The sequence below is a fragment of the Sceloporus occidentalis genome, unplaced genomic scaffold (genome assembly GCF_023333645.1).
Source record: "Sceloporus occidentalis isolate IW3139 unplaced genomic scaffold, rSceOcc1.0.p SCAF_50, whole genome shotgun sequence".
Taxonomy (NCBI): domain Eukaryota; kingdom Metazoa; phylum Chordata; class Lepidosauria; order Squamata; family Phrynosomatidae; genus Sceloporus; species Sceloporus occidentalis.
The window spans coordinates 4563967-4584099 of NW_028317030.1; the positions used below are offsets into that span (position 1 = coordinate 4563967).

Sequence of the window (20133 nt, forward strand, 5' to 3'; positions counted from 1 at the left end):
CTCTCTCTCTTGCAAACCCCTTAGTGAATCGCTTCTGTATGGTTCGGAGTGGTAATTGCACCCCCAGGGTAGTGGAAAAGCACACAGCATTTACCCCGCTGCATCAGAACAACCGTAAGTGATTATAACGTGTTTTCCAAGTAACTCGTACCGTACAAAAGTCCATTAAACGCGCGATCGAGTGTAGAGGTGGCGACATGATCAGAATGGAATACACTATTTAGCACGTGAAATACGTAACGCTCCGGGGGGGGGGGATTCTGTTTTTAGGAACGGCCAACAAAAATGACAACTTCGCGTTACAACCTGAAATTTGTTAAATGTGCTTTAAAAAAAAAAAAAAAGAACCAAGTTAAGTCTATTTTTTGCACCAGCCACACAAAGTTTGATGCTTCGTTGATCAGGTCTGAGTTCTGGGTCCAGTAAATGAATCGCGCATGCACTTAATGGAAGCTGGGTTCAGTAATGCACCTGATGGCGCATGTTGAACCAGACTTGTCTGCCAATATCAGCGGAGGGCCATGTATCAGCCCTTGGGAGCATCTATCTAAACAATTACATGGACATTTACGCTATATTTACAATGTATAGCTTATCTTATACATACACTACCGGTCAAAAGTTTGGGGTCACTTAGCTGTTTTGGTGGAAAATAAGTACATTTCTGGCTGTATCATAACCTTTTGCAGGGGTTTTTAACAATCAATTAGCCTTTTAAACTTGGATCAGCAAACACAACGTGCCATTGAAACCAATGAATATTAATATTAATTTGTCTTATTGTTTGTTTGCCTACGTATTCATGTCGGTTTGCCCGTGTGTCGTTTTATGTGGATGTTTTTTTTACGTGATCTGTGTATGATCCCGTGACTTGTGTACGTTAAGAATATTTGTTTTTGTGTATCTTTCTGTGTGTGTTATTGTGCGTTAATTGGTTTGGCTCCATGCGTTCGGCTTTAGATTCCATTCTTCTTAAATACTTTTAATACCGAGTGCTTATTGGAAATGGAATCCCGTGTCCAGAAATGAAATGGGGTTTGAAACGTACAGACGGCTTTAACTTCAATCTGGCAAAAACCGAGATAAAATCTGTCTCCTACTGGGGAATTAGGGCTTTTGCTCTTTACTTACAACAAAACAAACAAAGCATTTAAGAAAGAAACTCGCAATGATTTTTTGGAAGACCGCGGTGAAACGGCACATTAACGGATCCTCCCGTAACGTGGGATTGCTCTATAACTACGTCTTAAAGAACGATAGATGCGACCAAGCTGAGGGCCGTATAGGTTTTCGGAGCTTATCTCTCCGCAGAAAGACATCCAGTGGCCACCAACCAACTCGATTATCCACCGGTTACTTTCCAGTTTTGTAACTTTCTTGCACATCAGAAGATTAGAGTAACCAGAGGGCGAGCGCATTCTGCAGGCAGTGGGCTTGGAGGGGTTAAAGGTTTGCAATGTTGTGAAGGTAGATCATTAAGAAGTTATTAATAGCAGAATGTATGTACCCGCGCATGTACCGCTGCTGAATCCTAGTCTGCGATGAAGTCCGGGATCTGCTAATGCCTATCGTCTGACACTTATGTATATCAGCATACTGCAATGTACACAAGACACGCTCCCAGAAGTAGAGGCTGAGATTATTTATTATTATTTATTGTTTTATATAGCGCCATCGTATTACGCAGCGCTGTAAAATGCCCAAGACATTGTATACAATATAAGCATTTCTAAGATGTTGATATGGCACCAACAGCGATAGTAGAGAAGATTATTAATACACGCGAGGAGCATGAGGCAGAGCGGGAGCCGTGTCTGCCCCTACGTAAAGGGAACCCACACATTATCTGCCGGCATGACACGTGTCTTGGTGGGTTTCAGGTGGTTGGCCCCCAGTGACAGGTACAAACTCCCTTTACCAGGGCATACTGCGGCTGGATTTTAGGTTACTTTCCGAAAAGTGATTAGTGAAAAGCTCAATGTGGGTAAAATTACCAAGGGTCGCCATCGCAGGGTAGAGCCGGTACACCTAGATTGTAAGCTCTTTTATCAGGGCCCTCCACATCCTGTTTCCATAAGTCAAATATTTGTTCTGTTTGCTAATTGTGCAGCGCTTCAACATATGATAGTGCTATATATAACAACAAATAATAGTAATACCCCATATTGGTGCTGGGGGGGGGGGTGCAGTTCCAACACTGGTGTAACTCCCCCTCTCTATATCCATACCTGATATATTGTAGGGACTTGGGGTCCTAGGAAGCTGTACGGCTTTAACTTGGGGGTGTCAGGGGAAGAGTAAGTGGGGTTTTGTTACATGGACGGAACCGTGAACGTTTAACACGATACTGAGTCCGAAATGTACCAATGGCAGCCCATTGTCTCTAAAAGCCCCAAAAAGGGTGTTATGAATATATATATATATATATATATATATATATATATATATATAAAATAGTAATATATTTTATATTTGTATAGTAATTTATGAACTGAATATATATATATATATATCAGTTCATAAATTACTAAAAAAATACACAAAATGAATCATTTGCATACTTTGATCGTTATCTCTAGATTTTTGCCACCATCCCATCTAGAGCCCCTTTTTTTTAATCCGGAAAGGACTGATTGATGAGTAACGGTGGTTTGTTCAGGGTTCTAAGATACTTTTGATACATCGGGTTGATTTGTGCGACATACCCGCGGGGCAATAATGAAACCTACAATGATGGTTTAAGGGGATAGGTTTCTTTCGGTGAGTGACAGTGAAGGACAGCTGACGGCCGACGGACAAAAACCAATTGAAGAGGTTTGTAGGTCTTCTTTGTCTTGGCGGATGGATGGATCACACGTTCACAGCTGGATCATATGCAGATTCCCATTCAGCACAGGGGTATCATTCTTTACCCCACGTCTTAGGAACTAAGAAGCGCGGCAGATAATCCCTCATGGTCATAGCATTCAACGCCCCAGCCTCTGGATTTATTTAGGGGTCCTACAGCAAAATATTTCATTTCTTTTTTGTTCTTGGGACAACAGTGATGACATTCTATACATGTGTGTAAGTGTGTGTTCGTGTGTATATATATATATATATATTTTTTAATCTTTTTATTTTATTTTTTTCGTATGTCTATCCCATGCAGGTTTAAATCCCCCCCCCCCCTCCCCCGCTGCATTACCCTCTACAACTTTGAGGCTGATCCATTTATCTACCACCCTCTCGACCTATTCTAGCACGCTGGAGTAAAAACCAGTATAGCCCAGCAAAGTTTGTAAGCAAAGTATTTAACTGTTACAAACAATAATAAATTGGGTAGGAAGTGGGTTTAAAATGGCTTAAAAAGGGATTACGGCTTTAAAGCTGAATAAAGGATTTTGCTGTTTTACTTCAGACGCATTAGCTTTTAAAAGATTACGCCGGTATTGATCAACAACCTTTGGGGCAGACCTTAAAATAATGATAGGGGATAAGTGGTATCATTTTATTTGTGTTTGGGAAAGCGGAATTCCCAGGAGTCGGGCTGAATTTAGGTAGCATCACCTTCCAGCTGTACGTTCCCCACCGAGGATAATCTAACAGGAGCTGCTTAATGTGCTTAATTAGGACTCGCTTAAGACCTGGTTTAAATTACCCTGGAATTCCACATATCTCCTGTCCATGAACGGATAGTTTTTACAGATGCGCCGTGCTCTGTAGGACTCTGCATTGTTGGAACTCTAAGGAATTGGCCGATCTGCTAAGAGGTGAAAAGTTGACGAGTGAAATTGCCGGGGATGCCTGCTTTCCAGCTGTAAACATGCTCCATAGGTTTGGAATGATTGGGACCTGGGTGAAAATACATCGGGTGTCCATAAATACACCCTTTTTACTGTAGATTTCCCATCGCCCACGTCCCCCATGCAAGCCAAGAATTTGCAGGTACCAACAGAGCTGAGAGATTAGGTGACGGAGGTACTGAGTTTAGTTTGGGTTTACGAGGGTCGCTCTAGGGGAGAAATTCATGAAATAAAATGCCTGTAGTCTCCTGACACATTGGACAGCCTAGCGCTTGGCGCTGCACAGAACAAAACAGGAGATCTAATTCTTCAGCCATTGACTTCTACAAGAACATCAATGAGACAACCGATGAGAAACCGTCTATATCTGTTTGATTTCAGGGCTCTTGATGGGTAAAAGTCCTCGGGAACAAACATCGTTCTTAATAATTATAGAGATGGCCAGCGATAGGAATGCAAATTTCACAGACATATATGTATATATTTGGTATATCTAACGCAGTTAATGTTTCCTGTACCTTCCAGCTGTTGGACCTCTTCATGGTCTGGGATTGGTCAACATATCTGGCTGATTATGGTCAACCGACATCCAAGTATCTGAGGGTGAACCCAAGCACGGCTTTGATTCTGTTGGAAAAGTGAGTATCAACGTCGGGTAAAGCACGAGCTGCAGACTGATTTATCATAAACTCTATAACTCATCGTCAGGGTGACATTTACCTATCAGCGAGGCCAGACGTACTTGCACCATTACAACTAAATAGCTGTTCGATACAACATAAACAATAGAAAAATACATGAGAAATACCTCCATTTATGAGACCGTAGTGGTGAACTTCAGCTTCTCCAAATGTTTAAAAAAAAAAACCAAAAAGAGTATCGTTAAGCCATGTGGCACCCAGTCTGACCTCTATAAGTCACAAAGCGAGCAAGGTGGACATTTTCCTGATAATAGCATTCATTGCGGGTGTTTTGAACGTTCAAGAACACGAGCCTTCAGCTCACCCAGCTTGTCGCGGGACCAAGATTGGGAGGAGGTTTGGGGCAACATAGTCCTGTCTCAGAAGGTCCAAATAGATGATGACGGTGCATGTGTGGCATTGAATAAGGGTAGACGAGTTATAGTCCCTAGAATATCTGGTTTAGAAGGGGTTTCTGGGTAAAACATCATGGCTGCCTACAGAATGGCTCTCTGTCGTGCTATATACATTGCTTGTATGTATATGTTATATGTTATTGTGTATCTGTTTGAATGACATTATATAATGTCTTGTCTCCTCTCTCTCTTCACCGCAGGATGAAAGAAAGCAATAAAAGGAACACCATATTTGCCCAGTTCAGGAGGAATGACCGGGACAAGCAGAAGTTAGTAGACACTGTGGTGAAACAGCTGAGGAACTTGGTCACCGGGATGTCCCAGCACTCATAGTACACTACGCCTCCTCCTGCTGCCGGCCGACTACAACTCTCATCATCCTCAGCGGGTGGCTGATGCAAGTTGTAGCCTTCCAAAACGCCCAGACGGCCAATGATTGAACTCATTCTTGAGTTGAACAGTTTGTACAAAAAAACTGATTTCTGCTAAGGGATTAGACAGCAGAAAACCTGAGTTTTTAGAACTTTTTATTGAAATGATATTTTATATATATATCAGAAACGATGGCATCGTGAATATATTGTAAATACGTTATTGGAAATGCTTACATATTGCTGCTAGATCCCGCCGTCTCTCTGCTGCTGAGGTGTTAACAAGGATTTCTTGGACACGCTACCTTTTTTTAAAAACGGAATTAATGAAGACAAATGAGTTGATAATTAACCTTTTCAGATCTGGGGTAAATTAACAGCATTTTGGAACATTCGGTTATATGTGCAAATGTTTCGAACACCTAACAAACCTGCATTTCTATTTCATTTTGGGCAGATTAGATGGGTCCAATGGTTCTTATCTGTCTCCAAATTCTATGTTTCTGTTTTTCTTTCCAAAAAAGGCTACAGAGATAGTTTTTAACAGATCTTACACATATTTGGTGCCGTTAGGAGGAAATGCAACGGAAAGCTGCCTCCCCGCAGCCATCCAGAAACACAGACCTAAAATATCCGAATATCTGTCAGGAACTGGAAACCTTTACTCATATGAAGTTGACTTTTAAAGGTGCTGTTCCACCTACTCTGCTGAAGTGAAGAATGTTGTAACAGTATTAGAAACATCATTCCTGGTATCCCTGGTGTTGGATGCCCAATCCCTTCCAGGAAATTATTATTTAAATAAGAAAAATATTTTGTCATTCATAATCTTCATAACCGTCATGTGACATAAAAGCAGCCACTGATTGGTTATTGCCATAGAAATGGAAAAGGCTTCTTAAACATTTTGCGTTGTTTTTATGTTGTTAACCATTTAGAGGAAAGAATAAAAGGAGAAACCGAGCGTTCTTATTTGGTTATGATACTAGAGGGTACAATCAAAGTTTTTTTTAAGTGGAACAGCACCTTTAAATAAGAGTAGCTTGTAATTCCCCGTTAAAGCACTGGTCTGATACCAGCAATATGCTTGTGACCCGCACAGCACGGTTCATTATTGCCCCAACTGTGAATTCTGCGTTGTCTCAAGCCGTCTTCCTCTCCAAGTGGATGGATGCGAAGGGAGCGATTTGCGTAATTTTGGTTCTCAGGGTTTGTGATTTTAAACTATACTTTGTACATATTTTCTTCTATGTTTTCTCCTTGTACCCGGAGACATTGCGAATAAAAGAACGTTGACAAAACCTGCTTCGCGAGTCTGATTTTTAAGAACAGGTGGAAATAGGAGTTTGTATGGATTTCCTCTGCCCCATCGGCTCTCTACTCCCCAGATCTTTCTGTTATTATGAATCTAAGACGAGACCAACGACTGGGTAAGGTTCGGGTCTGATCTGCCGGAAAATTCTAATTTTTCTTCACATCAACTCAATCAGATCTAACTATTTGCCCTTTTCAGTGTCCCCTCAACTCAAAGCCACCTGGGGAAGTTCAGGTTCCTCTGTGGATTCCGGGATGGAGTAGGCGAATCCCTGCTTAAATGCGCCCCTTCTCCCTTCCATCACTTTATCTTTTTCCTTTACACTACACCCCCACCATGTTAACATCTTTCATACTCGGTGGCTTGATTTATCTGACTGCTCCATCTTCTGTCTGCTTTTCTCTCTTGTTGCTTCTACGTTCTCCTTTTGGTTTAAAGCAGGCAGTTGCTCACTGCACACAGTTGGGGTAGACTTGCAAGGAAGAGTTTGGGGTGGATTATAGGTTTGGGGTAGATTATAGGGGTGAAAGAGCTGTTAGGAGCTGGGCCATTATTAATTTTCCTTTCTTGCATGCAGTTCCCCATCCAGCTGGCTACATTAAAGGTAACTTGTGGACTTCAGGAAGCTCTTCCACTATCATTAGATTATATCTAGGTTCTCTTCATGTGCCTGGGATGTGATCCATTAGTACCAATGGGTTTGGAGAACATGAACTAGAACCCATTGCTGTCTGAGTACCAAAGATGTCACCGGACCTCTTGCTATCTTGGGGAGACCTCTTTTCATCTCCATGCACATCGTGACATCGGTTTATTTTTCATCATTTTCGCTGCACTTTCTTGGTTACTGTAGGAATTGCTTTAAGTAAAGAAAAGGAAGCTTTTTACCCATGGAGTCACTGGTCTCGCACTCTATGTCATTACTTATACTTACACAACTATATCCTGCAGCACCCAGGTATATCCAACCACCGGCCACGCACTACAGCACCCCAGATCAGGTGCGTATAGAAAGATGTCCGGTAGAAGCTCGCTGGTCATTCGCGGGGTGCGCCAGATGGCCAGTCTGACCCCGGTATCCAGGCACCGGTTTCTAAATGTCTCGTCATCATTTCTGTGAAAATACCAAATGTGAAAACGGAACTTTTTTGGCACATTCATGATAAACCCATTGCATTAAATACATGGAGCAGTCGTTGAAATGTGAGGTCACTTATGTTTCTCTCATTTTAATAAGCAAATAAACAGTTTTTAAAATTCCTTTTACAATATCTGTTATTATTATTTCTTGATTTATATAGTGCAACCTTATTACTCAGCACTATACAGTAAATAGGACATAAGTAGTGCATCACGTAACAATTTCAATTTACAGAATGAAACGTTAAAAAGGACTCTGGTCAAAGAGCTTACAATCTAGGAATGTATGCTATAAACAGGGTTAGTATATCACTTTTTATAACTTTGTTTTGAAGGTTTCCAATCCGATCTGAGAAAGCATCTTAAATGGGGTCCAGATGTATTCTTCAGCTTCTTGTACGTCCAAGTATGAGGATCGTTTACAAACCTCAATTATACTATATCAACCTAGAATTCTGTGTGTATGTGTGTATATATATATATATATACTTATATTTATATTCCGATAGCAGCTATAGTGTATCACCCAACTAGTAATTAGTGTAGAAATACTATATATATTCTATATATATAGCAGCTTTCTACTATGTCATTTATACAATGAGGAAAAAATATTGTATATTAATATTATTATTAATATTAACAATGTATCGGTTTGTCTTAGTCTAGTTCAGACCCTTTGAATGCATGGACTGTAAGAAGCGCTGGGTATATTGTTGGCGCCATATAAATAATAGATAACAATATATACACTGTATCACTTAACAACAACAATATTTTTTTTATTATTCAAACAGCATCTGTTCTGTTACATCTGGGTCTATACATTAAAGCACTTGGCTTATTTTTCTACATGGTGCTTTTCTCATTCTAATGTCACATATATTGGCCCTATTGTGTTTCAGGAGGGGTCCTAGCAGATGACTTTGTAATCTCAATAGATAGAAAGGTTTTATGCGGAATATAAAAGTCTGCTTTTAGTGCAGTTTGTGGCCAGGGGAATTGGCCTTCATGGGAGATACATTTGAAGCTGTAAATTATTGAGAGTGGGCTCAAAGTCCTGATTTACACTGATGGGCGCTGTAAATTATTAGCGCATGGTTTTATGTCTCCTCTTGGTGGGACAGAGCTGTGAAGGCGGAAAGACATATGTATATTGATTGAAGGAATAGGCCCATGTTGGTCTCTTGGACTGTAATAAGAGAAACATTGGACCGTGCGAGACAATAATGATATCATGCTGGGGGAATGATCTTTAACCTTTTGAATTCTGAAAAGAAATTGGGGTGTCTATCATGCCTGGCGGCCTTGGATACAGCCCCCCAGCAAGCGCAGCCATTCTCAGAATGTTTGAGCATGATGGAAGTTGTAGATCAAAACAGTATGGGATGCTGCCTTTATCTCATATACACTCACTGTGTGCCAGATTTATGCATGTTTATTTAGATACACCACAGTGTATTATCAAGACTTGTCTTAGAAAGAGTTAACAGAGCTCTTTGATGGAAAGGTATAGGGCAGTGCATTTTAAACCACATCAGTCCCTTTTAATAGTTTCTATTTTGGAGAGCAGTTCCTTGTAGTTAAAGGGTTAAATAAAAGGGAACACTCAAAAATCATGCAGTTAACCACTTTGCAATAATTAAGAGTTAAATAAAATGAATGGGCAAAATAATCCTAATTTGAGTGAAGAATAATCCTCATTAATTTGTGTTTTCTTTTGGCTCAAGCAATATTATGGGTGTAAATGTCTATCAATAGATTGTAGTTAAAGGGTTTATCCAGATCTTATCCTGAATAATGACCCAGGGAGGTGGGAAAATCTCTGTTATAGTAAAGCTCAGCTAATTCTCCAGAAAATCTTCTAGATTCTTTATATATATATATATATATATATATATATATATATATATATATATATATACAACTCATTGCCATCCTTTCTGTATAACAGGTGTTTCAGGAAAAGCAGGCCCCTCAGCAATAAAACCAGACACCAAAAAACACCAAATGAACCTAGGATAACTGCTAAAGATATTTATTATTATACTACCTTCCTGTGTAAGGTGGATGAAAGGGTTATTGCCACCCATCCCCTGCCAGCAGACTTAATGGGACTGCGAGTTTAAAGCATCTGCAAATACCCCAGTGTCCATGGATCTGCCAGTATGTTTAAATGCCCCCCACCCCACCCCAAGGCAGAATGAGTTTATTGGGGTTGGCCATCATAACTAATAGCACCCTATATAAGAAGCAGAACTGGGTAACTCCCAGCACACTCAGCCAGCCAGAGAAGAGACGTTAAAGTTTATGGAAGGGACCTGTGACAAGTGATTGGTCCCAAGAGAGAAATGACTGCCCCGGTTCAAACAAATAAAATAACAAATAAATGGCATAGAAATATAGAAAAAAATTAAATGCATAAACCTCCAGCAGATCTGTAACGCGAATTCTATGCATCATATATGTCTGTACACAACAGTATACCTGAGAGTGGACCCTATATGTCCCTGTAAACACAGTATGTATAAGAGTGTACCCAACAGCTATAGTTACACACACTATACGTAAGGGTGGACCCTATAGCCGTCTGTACACACTGTATACATGAGAGTGGACCCTAAATCTCTCTGTACACTCAATATACCTAATATTGTACCTTATATCTATCTGTACACTCAGTATAACTGATATTGTGCCTGATATCTAGCTGTACACTCAGTTTACCTGGTAGTGTGCCTCATATCTATATGTACACTCAGTACACCTGATATTGTGCCTTATATCTATCTGTACACACAGTATACCTGGGAGCGGACCCTATATCTAACTATACACTCAGTATACCTGATAGTGTACCCTATATCTATCTGTACACACAGCATACATTCACTCTCCCAGGACATCCATCCTAGTAGCTCACCCCATGCCTCTATGGCTAGCGCAGCACTCGCTGGCTCCCTGGTGCCACCTCTCTGATCAGCCCCATGTACCCCGCTTCCCACCCTCACTGAGACCTGTCACATGTCCCAATGCTGTCCAGCTGTACACATTCCTTCAATCAATATCATCATCTCCAAAGGGTCCAATCCCAGCACTTTCCCAGATACTTAGCTATGCAAAAAAACACGTCATTTCTGAAGGTGGAACATATATTTTGTCAATATGTATATAAATCTAGCTGGGAGGCAGCTCATCTTATAGGCTTGGGAGTGATGACTGTAGTCACCTCTTCAGGATATTAACCTCACAAGGAAAGTGTGTGTAGAAGGACATGGTGAGTACTTTTATTTAAAAGATGCTGCACAATTCTAGATTAGCAGACACCTGTTTGAGAACTTTTAAAACTTGGATTTAAGGAAATCAGACATTTCTTGCATACTATATTTTTTTAAGCTATAAATATATTGTTAATATCAGTGTTTGTTATATCTATACTTATTTATTATACCCTAAACAGGAGCTCGTCATATATAATAACTTCAATGCTTTCACATACAAGCCTGGAGCATAAATCCCCCATAAATCTTCTAAAACAGCTTTTTTTTCTGTACTACATTTATCACTTTCTATAACATACCAAATATGTAATAAAACATGAAAGCTGCAATTTTATTCCTTATAATCAACATAACTTCAACCCCATACTATAGTACATATATTTTTCTTAAGAAATAACTCATTCCGAAAAAAAATATTTCAAAGATCATCTATATAATAACATATATGTTTTTACTTTTATATTATTTTGTTTATAATTTTTGTTTGATTTTTTCATTTTTTTACAATACTGTTTTTAATTTTATTTATTTTTTACAATCTTTTAATTTAGGATACATCCATGGATTAATGAAATTGTTAACTCCCGGAGTCCAGGACCCTCCCTCTGTCAAAGCCTTTCAGCTCAGTGCAAATCACTGTACTCTGGGTGACACTTATTCAAATCTCACCAGGACTAAAAGCAACTCCTTGGATCTGAAGATGTTCCTCACTGAACTGAACTACATGTCCTTGCTGGAGACTGCCCTGACATCTGTAGTATCTGTGATCCTTCTTCTGGTTGCGTCTCACCAGCTTTGGTCCCTAAGGTGGCATAATGCTAGAGACAGAGGCTGTAAATTACCTCTACCAAAAGGCTCAATGGGATGGCCATTTTTTGGAGAAACACTACACTGGCTTATCCAGGTAAGAATCTATTCTCCATGTTTAAAATTATTTAAGAGTTCTGTAAATATCAAACTTTAAATTAGTTTTTTTTGTAATAATTATACAATATGAACATCCATGTAAGAAGGTCCATGTAAGAAGGTTTTTTTGTATTTTTTTTTACTAAAAAAAATGTTGTGTTGCATGTTATGGGTAAATGGTTTTGATGGGTAAATTGAAAAAAATAGGATTATTTTGAGCTTTGTTCTAAACTGGACTGGGATGGACTTTAGAATGTTGGAGAACTTGGATCTGGGGTGGAATGTTGGGTTGTAGAACCTCTTTTGAAGAGGTGGTTTCTCCATTCAACTGAACATGACTTGGACTTGTTTTAGGGATCTGCTTTCCATAGTTCCAGAAGGGAGAAGTATGGGAATGTATTTAAGACTCATCTGTTGGGCAAACCGGTCATTCGTGTGACTGGTGCAGAGAATATTCGCAAGATCTTGATGGGGGAACACAACCTTGTGAGTTCTCAGTGGCCCCAGAGCACCCAGATCATCCTGGGCTCCAACACCCTGGTGAATTCCATTGGAGAGCTCCACCGACAGAAGAGAAAGGCGAGTTCCCTGTATTGTTCTGTTTGCACTGTATGTACAAAGCATGTCATTCATGGATAGGAATGTGGCCACCGACTGCAGGGTGCAGGCAAACCCTATTCATATGGGATTTCCATGCAACCTCAGCCCTAGAAGCCTTTATCCTGGGGGCTGGGGCCCTTCTAGGTTTTCTTTAAAAATCCCATCAGCCTCAGCCATCTGTGACCATACCTTACTGTATTCTTCTCTTTATCTCAAAAAGAATATATATGTATCAACTAACATTTATATTATCTGTCTATATATATTTTTTATATCTCTGTATCCCCACCCAATGGTTTTTATTTATGCCACTTCAAATAAACATTATTATTATTATTATTATTATTATTACAGTTAACCCAGGGGGCATATATTAATCTAATACATGTGTGCTGAACCAAGAATGGGTCCCAGGAAGAGCAGATTAATTAGTTTAGGAATTGGTAAATTCTGAGAATAACCATAAACGTTCTTGGCTTTTATGAGTAAGAATTGTTTATGACTCTTATCTTAATGTTGCTGATGTTTTGGAGATACATTGTATCTGTTGGGCTGACTGTATCCTTCTGGTGTCTTGGAGGACATTGGCAATATCTAGACATAAGGTAGAAGTTTTATTCCCTGTGTTCTCTTGGTCCCTTTCTGCAGATCATGGCCAAAGTGTTCAGCCATTCTGCCCTGGAGAGTTACCTCCCTCGGATCCAGGAGGCTGTGAGCTGTGAGCTCCATGGCTGGTGCAGAGATCCTGGCTCCACATCAGTCTTCCCCTCAGCTAAGACCCTGACTTTCCGCATAGCAGCCAGGATCTTGCTGGGACTCAGCCTGGCTGAACAACAGTTCCAAGAAATGGCCAAAGTCTTTGAGCAGCTGGTGGAGAACCTCTTCTCCTTACCCCTGGACATCCCCTTCAGTGGCCTCCGAAAGGTACCTTGTATTATGTCTTCTGTAGCCCACATCTAAGGAGGCTTCCAAAGTGTAGAATTCACAGATAAAGAATCCTTACAGAACTTACACTCTACCTGTATTTTAACTCTCAATAGTTCTGGTAGATCTATCACCCCATGGATCCATACTGCAGAGCATGGTAAAGGGGCTAAATATAACATATATATATATATATATTATTTCATATATTTCATTATACTCTCTGTAGTCATACCTGTATAAAACTAGGAATTAAAACCTGTAATCAATAGAACATTTGGCACTGATTCCCTTATTACTGAGTCCTTTAATAGGTTTAATGTAAATATAACAAAACATTTTAATGTTTAGACTATTGTATGTACGGTATTAAAATATTTAAACTGTTTTATTATATTTATATTATTGATATATTTATTGTATTAGCATATTTACTGTATTGTTAAAGTGACTCAGTCTGTGAATCAGGATTTATGTTCGATGGAAGGTGCTGATTTCTCTTATTTTATTTTTAAGTGTGGGTATTCGCAGATTGGCACTAATTGTAGAATTTATGGACACTCCTGGCCCACTCTGCTTTATTGGACAGGGGGTCTCCATAAATCAGCACTAAGTGGACAGTCCGTGTGTCCCAAATCATCTAATTATCCGGAAAAATGCATTCTTTTTTTCCCCATTCTGGACAGGGGCAGGCAGAGTATTGTTCAAAAACATCACAAATTACAGAAAATTAACAGCTTTCCACCCAAAACAGAGAAAACAGTGATTCTAGAGACCCTCCAGCTGAGCCAAGCACAATGGGCAGCACCAGGGACCCATCAGAACCTTATTACCCTGTGATTTGTGGCTGACACCAGGGCAGGAGCTACCAGGGACATGCCTAGAGATAGATAGATAGATAGATAGATAGATAGATAGATAGATAGATAGATAGATAGATAGATAGATAGTTCTGGAAATCAACGGATAGATGATAGAGAGAGAGAGAATAGATTGAGATCAGAGGTAAATTGATAGGTAGATAGACAATAGGATTCAAAGATGATATAGGTAGATATATAGATAATATGGATAGATATATAGATATACAGATAGATAATATAGAAATATAGATAGATAGTATATATAAGATATATAGACATACAGATAGATAATATAGATGGATATATAGATAATATAGATATATAGATAATACATTATATATAAATATAGACATAGCTATAGATATACAGATAAATAATATAGATACATAAATGATTTTTTTAAATATAAATTGATACATAGATCGATGCCTCCGGGTAGTAAACCACCAAATCCCAAATTCGCGGAATTTCTGTATCCAGATACATTTTATTGGGGTCAACTTTCCACCTCCAGTAAAGCCCTGGCACTGCTGTCACCCCTGATTTTAAAGCCCCCTGTGAACTGATTTGCCCTTTTACTCCATCAGAGAGTAATTCAGGGTAACAAAGCCGGCTCCATCCACCCAAATCCATCTACAAAACTTTACAGATGTCCAGAATCAGAAGTTGTGTAATGTGTGGTAGCCTTTGGAAGGGGGTATGTGGCAAGTTGCTGATATATGTCTGTTGTAATAGGGTATTAAAGCCAGGGATACTCTGCACCAATATATGGAGGAAGCTATTAAACAGAAGCTTGCAGCTCAAGACCCAGATGTATGTGAAGATGCCTTGGACTATCTGATAAACAGTGCTAAGGAGAATGGGAGAGCCTTCAGCATGCAAGAGCTTAAGGTATGATGCACTGGATGGGGCTTGAACATTACCAAGAACAATATTACATATAATGTATATATATATATATATATATATATATATATATATATATATATATATATATATATATATATATATTATTTTTATATATATATATATATATATACTGACATCATGTTAAAGTTTACATCTTTATAAATAATGGACCACTACCAAACATTTGGACTGAGATCACATTACAATAATATGAAATTATAATTTGGAGTGCATGGGGAGAAAAGGGAATTGTAGAAGGTAGAACTGAGATGTGTGGATGAGACACTGCAAGGGGTGAGGGGTATTTTTTTATTAATGAAGGGAGGTGTGAATTAGAATAGGGGCTGGGAAGCCTTGGGGAGTAAAGGTGATAATGACATGTCAGAGCTGTTCTGCACTTGAGTCTTCAGCATCTTTTCAGGTAGGGGGGTTGGTATCAGTAATCTTCTTTTATATTTTATTTTTTGTTGGATTTCAACCCTTATCATCCTCAATCAGATTATATGAATACCAGATTAAAATGTGTGTATGTGTGTGTGGGGGGAGGGTGTTGGAATAAAAAAAAATTCTATAAAATTGTAAATATGCCTATTTTATATTTTAAAATATTTTATGCATTTATTGTTACACAGGAGTCTGCTATTGAGCTGATATTTGCTGCTTTCTTCACTACTGCCAGTGCAAGCACTTCCCTCATCTTGCTTTTGATGAAGCATCCTTCTGCCATACGGAAGATCAGGCAAGAGCTTCTGTCCCAAGGGCTCCTTAAACAATGTCAATGCTTGTCCCCTCCAGAAAACAGAAATAACAACATCCCATCCCATCATCCTAATGGCTGTGCAGAGGACCACTGTCAAACCTCTGGGTGCCACATGCCCCTTCTTCTGAACTCTGATGGAGAAGTGAAAAACATCTGGAAGCCGACACAGTGCATGTTGGCTGATAAAACTGATATGGAACATTTGCAACTTGTATCTAGGAGAATCCATAATGGAATGAGTTGGGTAGACAAGTCATGTGGACCCACCTGCACAGAAGATACACTTCATAGGAGCCCCAGCTGCAATAAGCAGCCAGGAGACCTTCAAGAATTGTGTTCTGGATGTTCCTGTAATGTAGAACTCAGCCTGGACAGACTGAAGGAGCTCCACTACTTAGACTATGTGGTGAAGGAAGTTCTGCGCTTATTGCCACCTGTTTCTGGAGGCTACAGGACAGCCATGCAGACCTTTGAACTAGATGTGAGTATTACTGGTTAATGAAACTCCAGATTTCATGGAAAAAATGTCTTACCACGAATTTTATTTCAAAAACCGAAACCTGATCATTACCATGCCTTGTATGTTAAGTATAGCTACATCTTAAAACCTTTACTAAATCATTATGGAAGAATTAACCCCCAAGACTCCAGGACTCTTTGATTACATATTAAATAATTAGGGTTCATTTAGATTTGACTAGATCTTAGAAGATCCATGTACTTAACATGTGTTGCTTTGTCGCCCTCTTTTGGTTGATTGAGGAATTAACCTGAAGAAAAAAACAAAACAAATGCCACATATAGCCTAGGAATAATGTACGTTATTAGAAAAAAAATAAAAATATATATATATAAAAAAAGGGATAATTTAATACTGAAAAACACAAATATTGTATTAATAACAGAAAACATCTATGTGTACTTGACAGTATATTCCAGAGCCAATACATTTCTAATCCAGATGTGTTACAATTTACTAAAAAAAAAATAAAAAAAATCACTAGAACATACTCTGAGTTTTTCTCAAAAGTTGTTTAGCAAAATATTTAAAGGTTAAGCCTCTGCCTTCTAGAAATGTGAGCTGTTCTCTGGACCTCAATGGGTTAAATAACCAAATCTATTTTTACACGTTTTATCGTTCATTTATTTGAACATTTAGAAAAAAAAATAACTATGTTTTAACAAATGCAGACAGGGCTGTGTGTACATTTAAAAAAAATGTTTAACATTCTTATATATTATACATAAATGAATAATAATTAATAATAATAACAATGATGTATTTTTAATTTTTTCTCTATTAGTAGAATTTATTCTGTGATGTTAAGTCAGCAATTAGTCAGCAAAGCATTATAGAAGCTGTAGTTACATAATAACTGGAGATCTACTTTTAGTTAGTTGGAAGTTTTCAGACCCCCTCTCCCTCTGGGACCACCAAAGGTCTTGGTTTTAACTATATCCCTAATGCCATGTGAATATTATTATTTATATAGCAGTATTATATTCCACAGTGCTGTACAATGGGAAAAAGTAATATGATGTTGTGATAGCTGCCTTTTAATGGATTGCGGGATATAGAGCATAAAGCACATTTACTCATCATGCTAGAGAATCTGAAAGCTATTGTACAGGTCAATGGAAAAATATTTAGTAACGTCCCTTATGTGCAAATAGGTTGGTCCAATAACAAATAACATGCATGTGACATGCATTCCCCCCGTGATGTATAAAACCTAATTTTACTTATGCTCGCTGTTCAGTGTTCGATGTGAATTATCCATAAAGCGCTATCCGATTGTCCCAAACACTATTCAAATAAAATTCTGTATTTTTTTTTTATAACATTCTTAAACCCTGTGCTTAGCAATGAATACAAAATAGTTTTATCTCTTTTTCTTCCAATAAACTCCCTTTATCTGCAGACCTGGAGCCGCCATTGCTGTCAGTCATGTGATATGTTGGGTGATTTTTCCTGGTCAAACACCACACTGAGCTGATGCTTTATGGCAATGCTAATCAAGTCAGTTTCTCCATAGACTTTTATCAGTATGGTGATTAGGACCAAGCCATTCTATTGTTTCTGAGGATCAATATCATAAGGAGTCAGGGTGTTTGTATAGTAGAGTGGGCTAAGATGACTGAGCAAGACAGGTATACAGATGTACAGCGCTACGGAATTTGATGGCGCTATATAAAACAACAATAAATAATAATGTTTGAAAATATTGTATTTGTCCTACAAATATTCACCCTTTAGTAGCCATGCTGTTGAAAGTCACTTGATCATGGCCTATTCTACTTCTTCTCACTTACAGATAACCATTTTTTTCTTTGCAGGGTTACCAAATCCCCAAGGGATGGAGTGTCCTCTACAGCATAAGAGACACCCACGAGACAGCAGAAGTCTACAAAAACTCTGAGTTATTCGACCCAGAAAGGTTTTCTCCTGAACGAAACGAAGGAAAAGCCGGTCGATTTAATTACATTCCTTTTGGAGGTGGTGTTAGAAGTTGTATCGGAAAAGAACTGGCTCAAATAATCCTCAAAATCTTGGCCATTGAGCTTGTGGCTACCTCTAAATGGGAACTGGCCACCCCGAACTATCCCAAAATGCAGACTGTCCCAATCGTTCACCCTGTCGATGGACTTCATGTTTTCTTCAATTTTTTAAGTTCAAACGACAGTGACGAAGTGTCAAAACTGTTATAATTTACCGACAACACGTCGAAGAATAAGCCCTTAGTCACGCTTAACCCTGTGAGTGCCAAAGAGGTAAACTGCTCGACCATATGGCATGAAAGGGTTAAAGCGGACCTGTCACCTTGAAAAAGTCACAATAATTTTTTAACATTGAAAAACTGTTTTTAATAACACACCTGATCTCCGCTTTCTGATTTGCTACTTATTTTGTATCTTTTAACATTTCTGTAACTTTTATATCAGGAAAGTCGAGGAGTGTTGGGTGTGTGCCCACATTGCCCAAAGCACACTGATTTACCTGGCTGGCAGGTTATATATTATACCTGGTCCAACCATAAAGTTGTTTTTTTTCATAATTATATTTTTTTTTATTTTTTTTTGGTGACAGGCGCACTTTAAGCAATGGTTGTATATTTCCAGAAGGGTGCATGTACAATCTGTAATGTAGGTCACTTCCCTAAAAAAACAAAAAGAAGAAGAGGTTATACTATTTATAATGTAATAATTATTTGTCAAGTTCATTAAAAATGATGAACAATACTGAATTATAATACAGATATTTTATCTTTGTGCATGGTTTATTTGCAATGTAAAATTTAACTGCATAATAAACACTAACATGATAATAATGAAGATTTATGCTTAGGGTTTGAAGTTGTAATTTACAGAACTTGCCTTAAAAAAATGTCAAAATGGATATAAAAAATATTTAAATAAATGACGGTTCAGTGAATGGGAAGAGACACGAATTTTTGATTCTTTACCGGATTTAATTAGTTTTAAATTTGTTGCAATAAAACGCACAAGATCAGTTTCAACTTGGTCAACAATGTCAAATGTTTATTGGAATTCCTCCGCACCCTGAAAATAATAAGATAGAACAACATGGGTGGTACACTGGTGGGAAATGGGTGGGGCAAGAAGAACAATGGGTGGGGCTTGGTAAAAGGGTTTTCTATTGGTCAACAAATTATAGCATGGCCCAATGTAGGTTGGGCTAAGATTATGCCCCATCCACTTACCCCCAAAGAATCTCTTCAAACAAGGCAAGATACACTTTAGACCATGTCATGGGGAATGTGGTGGCCCTTGGTGGTTGCAAAGTTAAGTTTCATGAATATCACTCATCCAATCCATTGTTGGCCAAGTTGCTGAGCTCAGTTGAGTTGGTTGATAGTGGATTTTTTTGGGTTATAAAGTTTGTCTCAGTGGGAACTCAGTGGCATTAGACATTGACATGGTCCTGAAGCTCTCCATAGACTTCATATTGAACTCAAAAGACAACACTTCCATTGAAACATGTTGAGTTTGAGCTGTTGAGTCTGGATCGTCAGTGTGGTTGAACTTGATGGACCTAAATTTCAACCTAAATGACTATGTTGAGTTCATAACCAGGGCCAAGAGAGCTCAACTGATCCAATAATTCTATGCATGAGCTTAGTGCCCAGAGGAGGGGACTCTGGTCTCTTTTCAATGATGTCAA

At 38.6% G+C, this 20133-nt stretch overlaps 2 protein-coding genes across 3 annotated transcripts in view; both read left to right on the top strand.

Moving 5' to 3' along the window:
* Positions 1–5214, top strand: part of LOC149288678 (exocyst complex component 6-like) — an 82614-nt gene extending 77400 nt beyond the window's left edge. The window contains exons 22-24 of one of the 2 annotated variants that reach the window (XM_089491471.1): positions 4311–4423; positions 4741–4752; positions 5082–5214. In XM_089491471.1, the coding sequence (XP_089347597.1) occupies positions 4311–4423; positions 4741–4752; positions 5082–5214 (258 nt within the window). The remainder of the gene's footprint in view (positions 1–4310; positions 4424–4740; positions 4753–5081) is intronic. The other variant, XM_089491473.1, reaches the window with a different exon arrangement.
* Positions 5215–11688: 6474 nt separating this feature from the next.
* On the top strand, positions 11689–18659 carry LOC149288679 (cytochrome P450 26C1-like). The gene is made up of 6 exons (XM_089491384.1): positions 11689–11892; positions 12249–12473; positions 13143–13418; positions 15017–15172; positions 15823–16431; positions 18288–18659. The coding sequence occupies exons 1-6, from the start codon at positions 11689–11691 to the stop codon at positions 18657–18659; spliced, it is 1842 nt and encodes a 613-aa protein (XP_089347510.1).
* The last annotated feature ends 1474 nt before the right edge of the window (positions 18660–20133 follow it).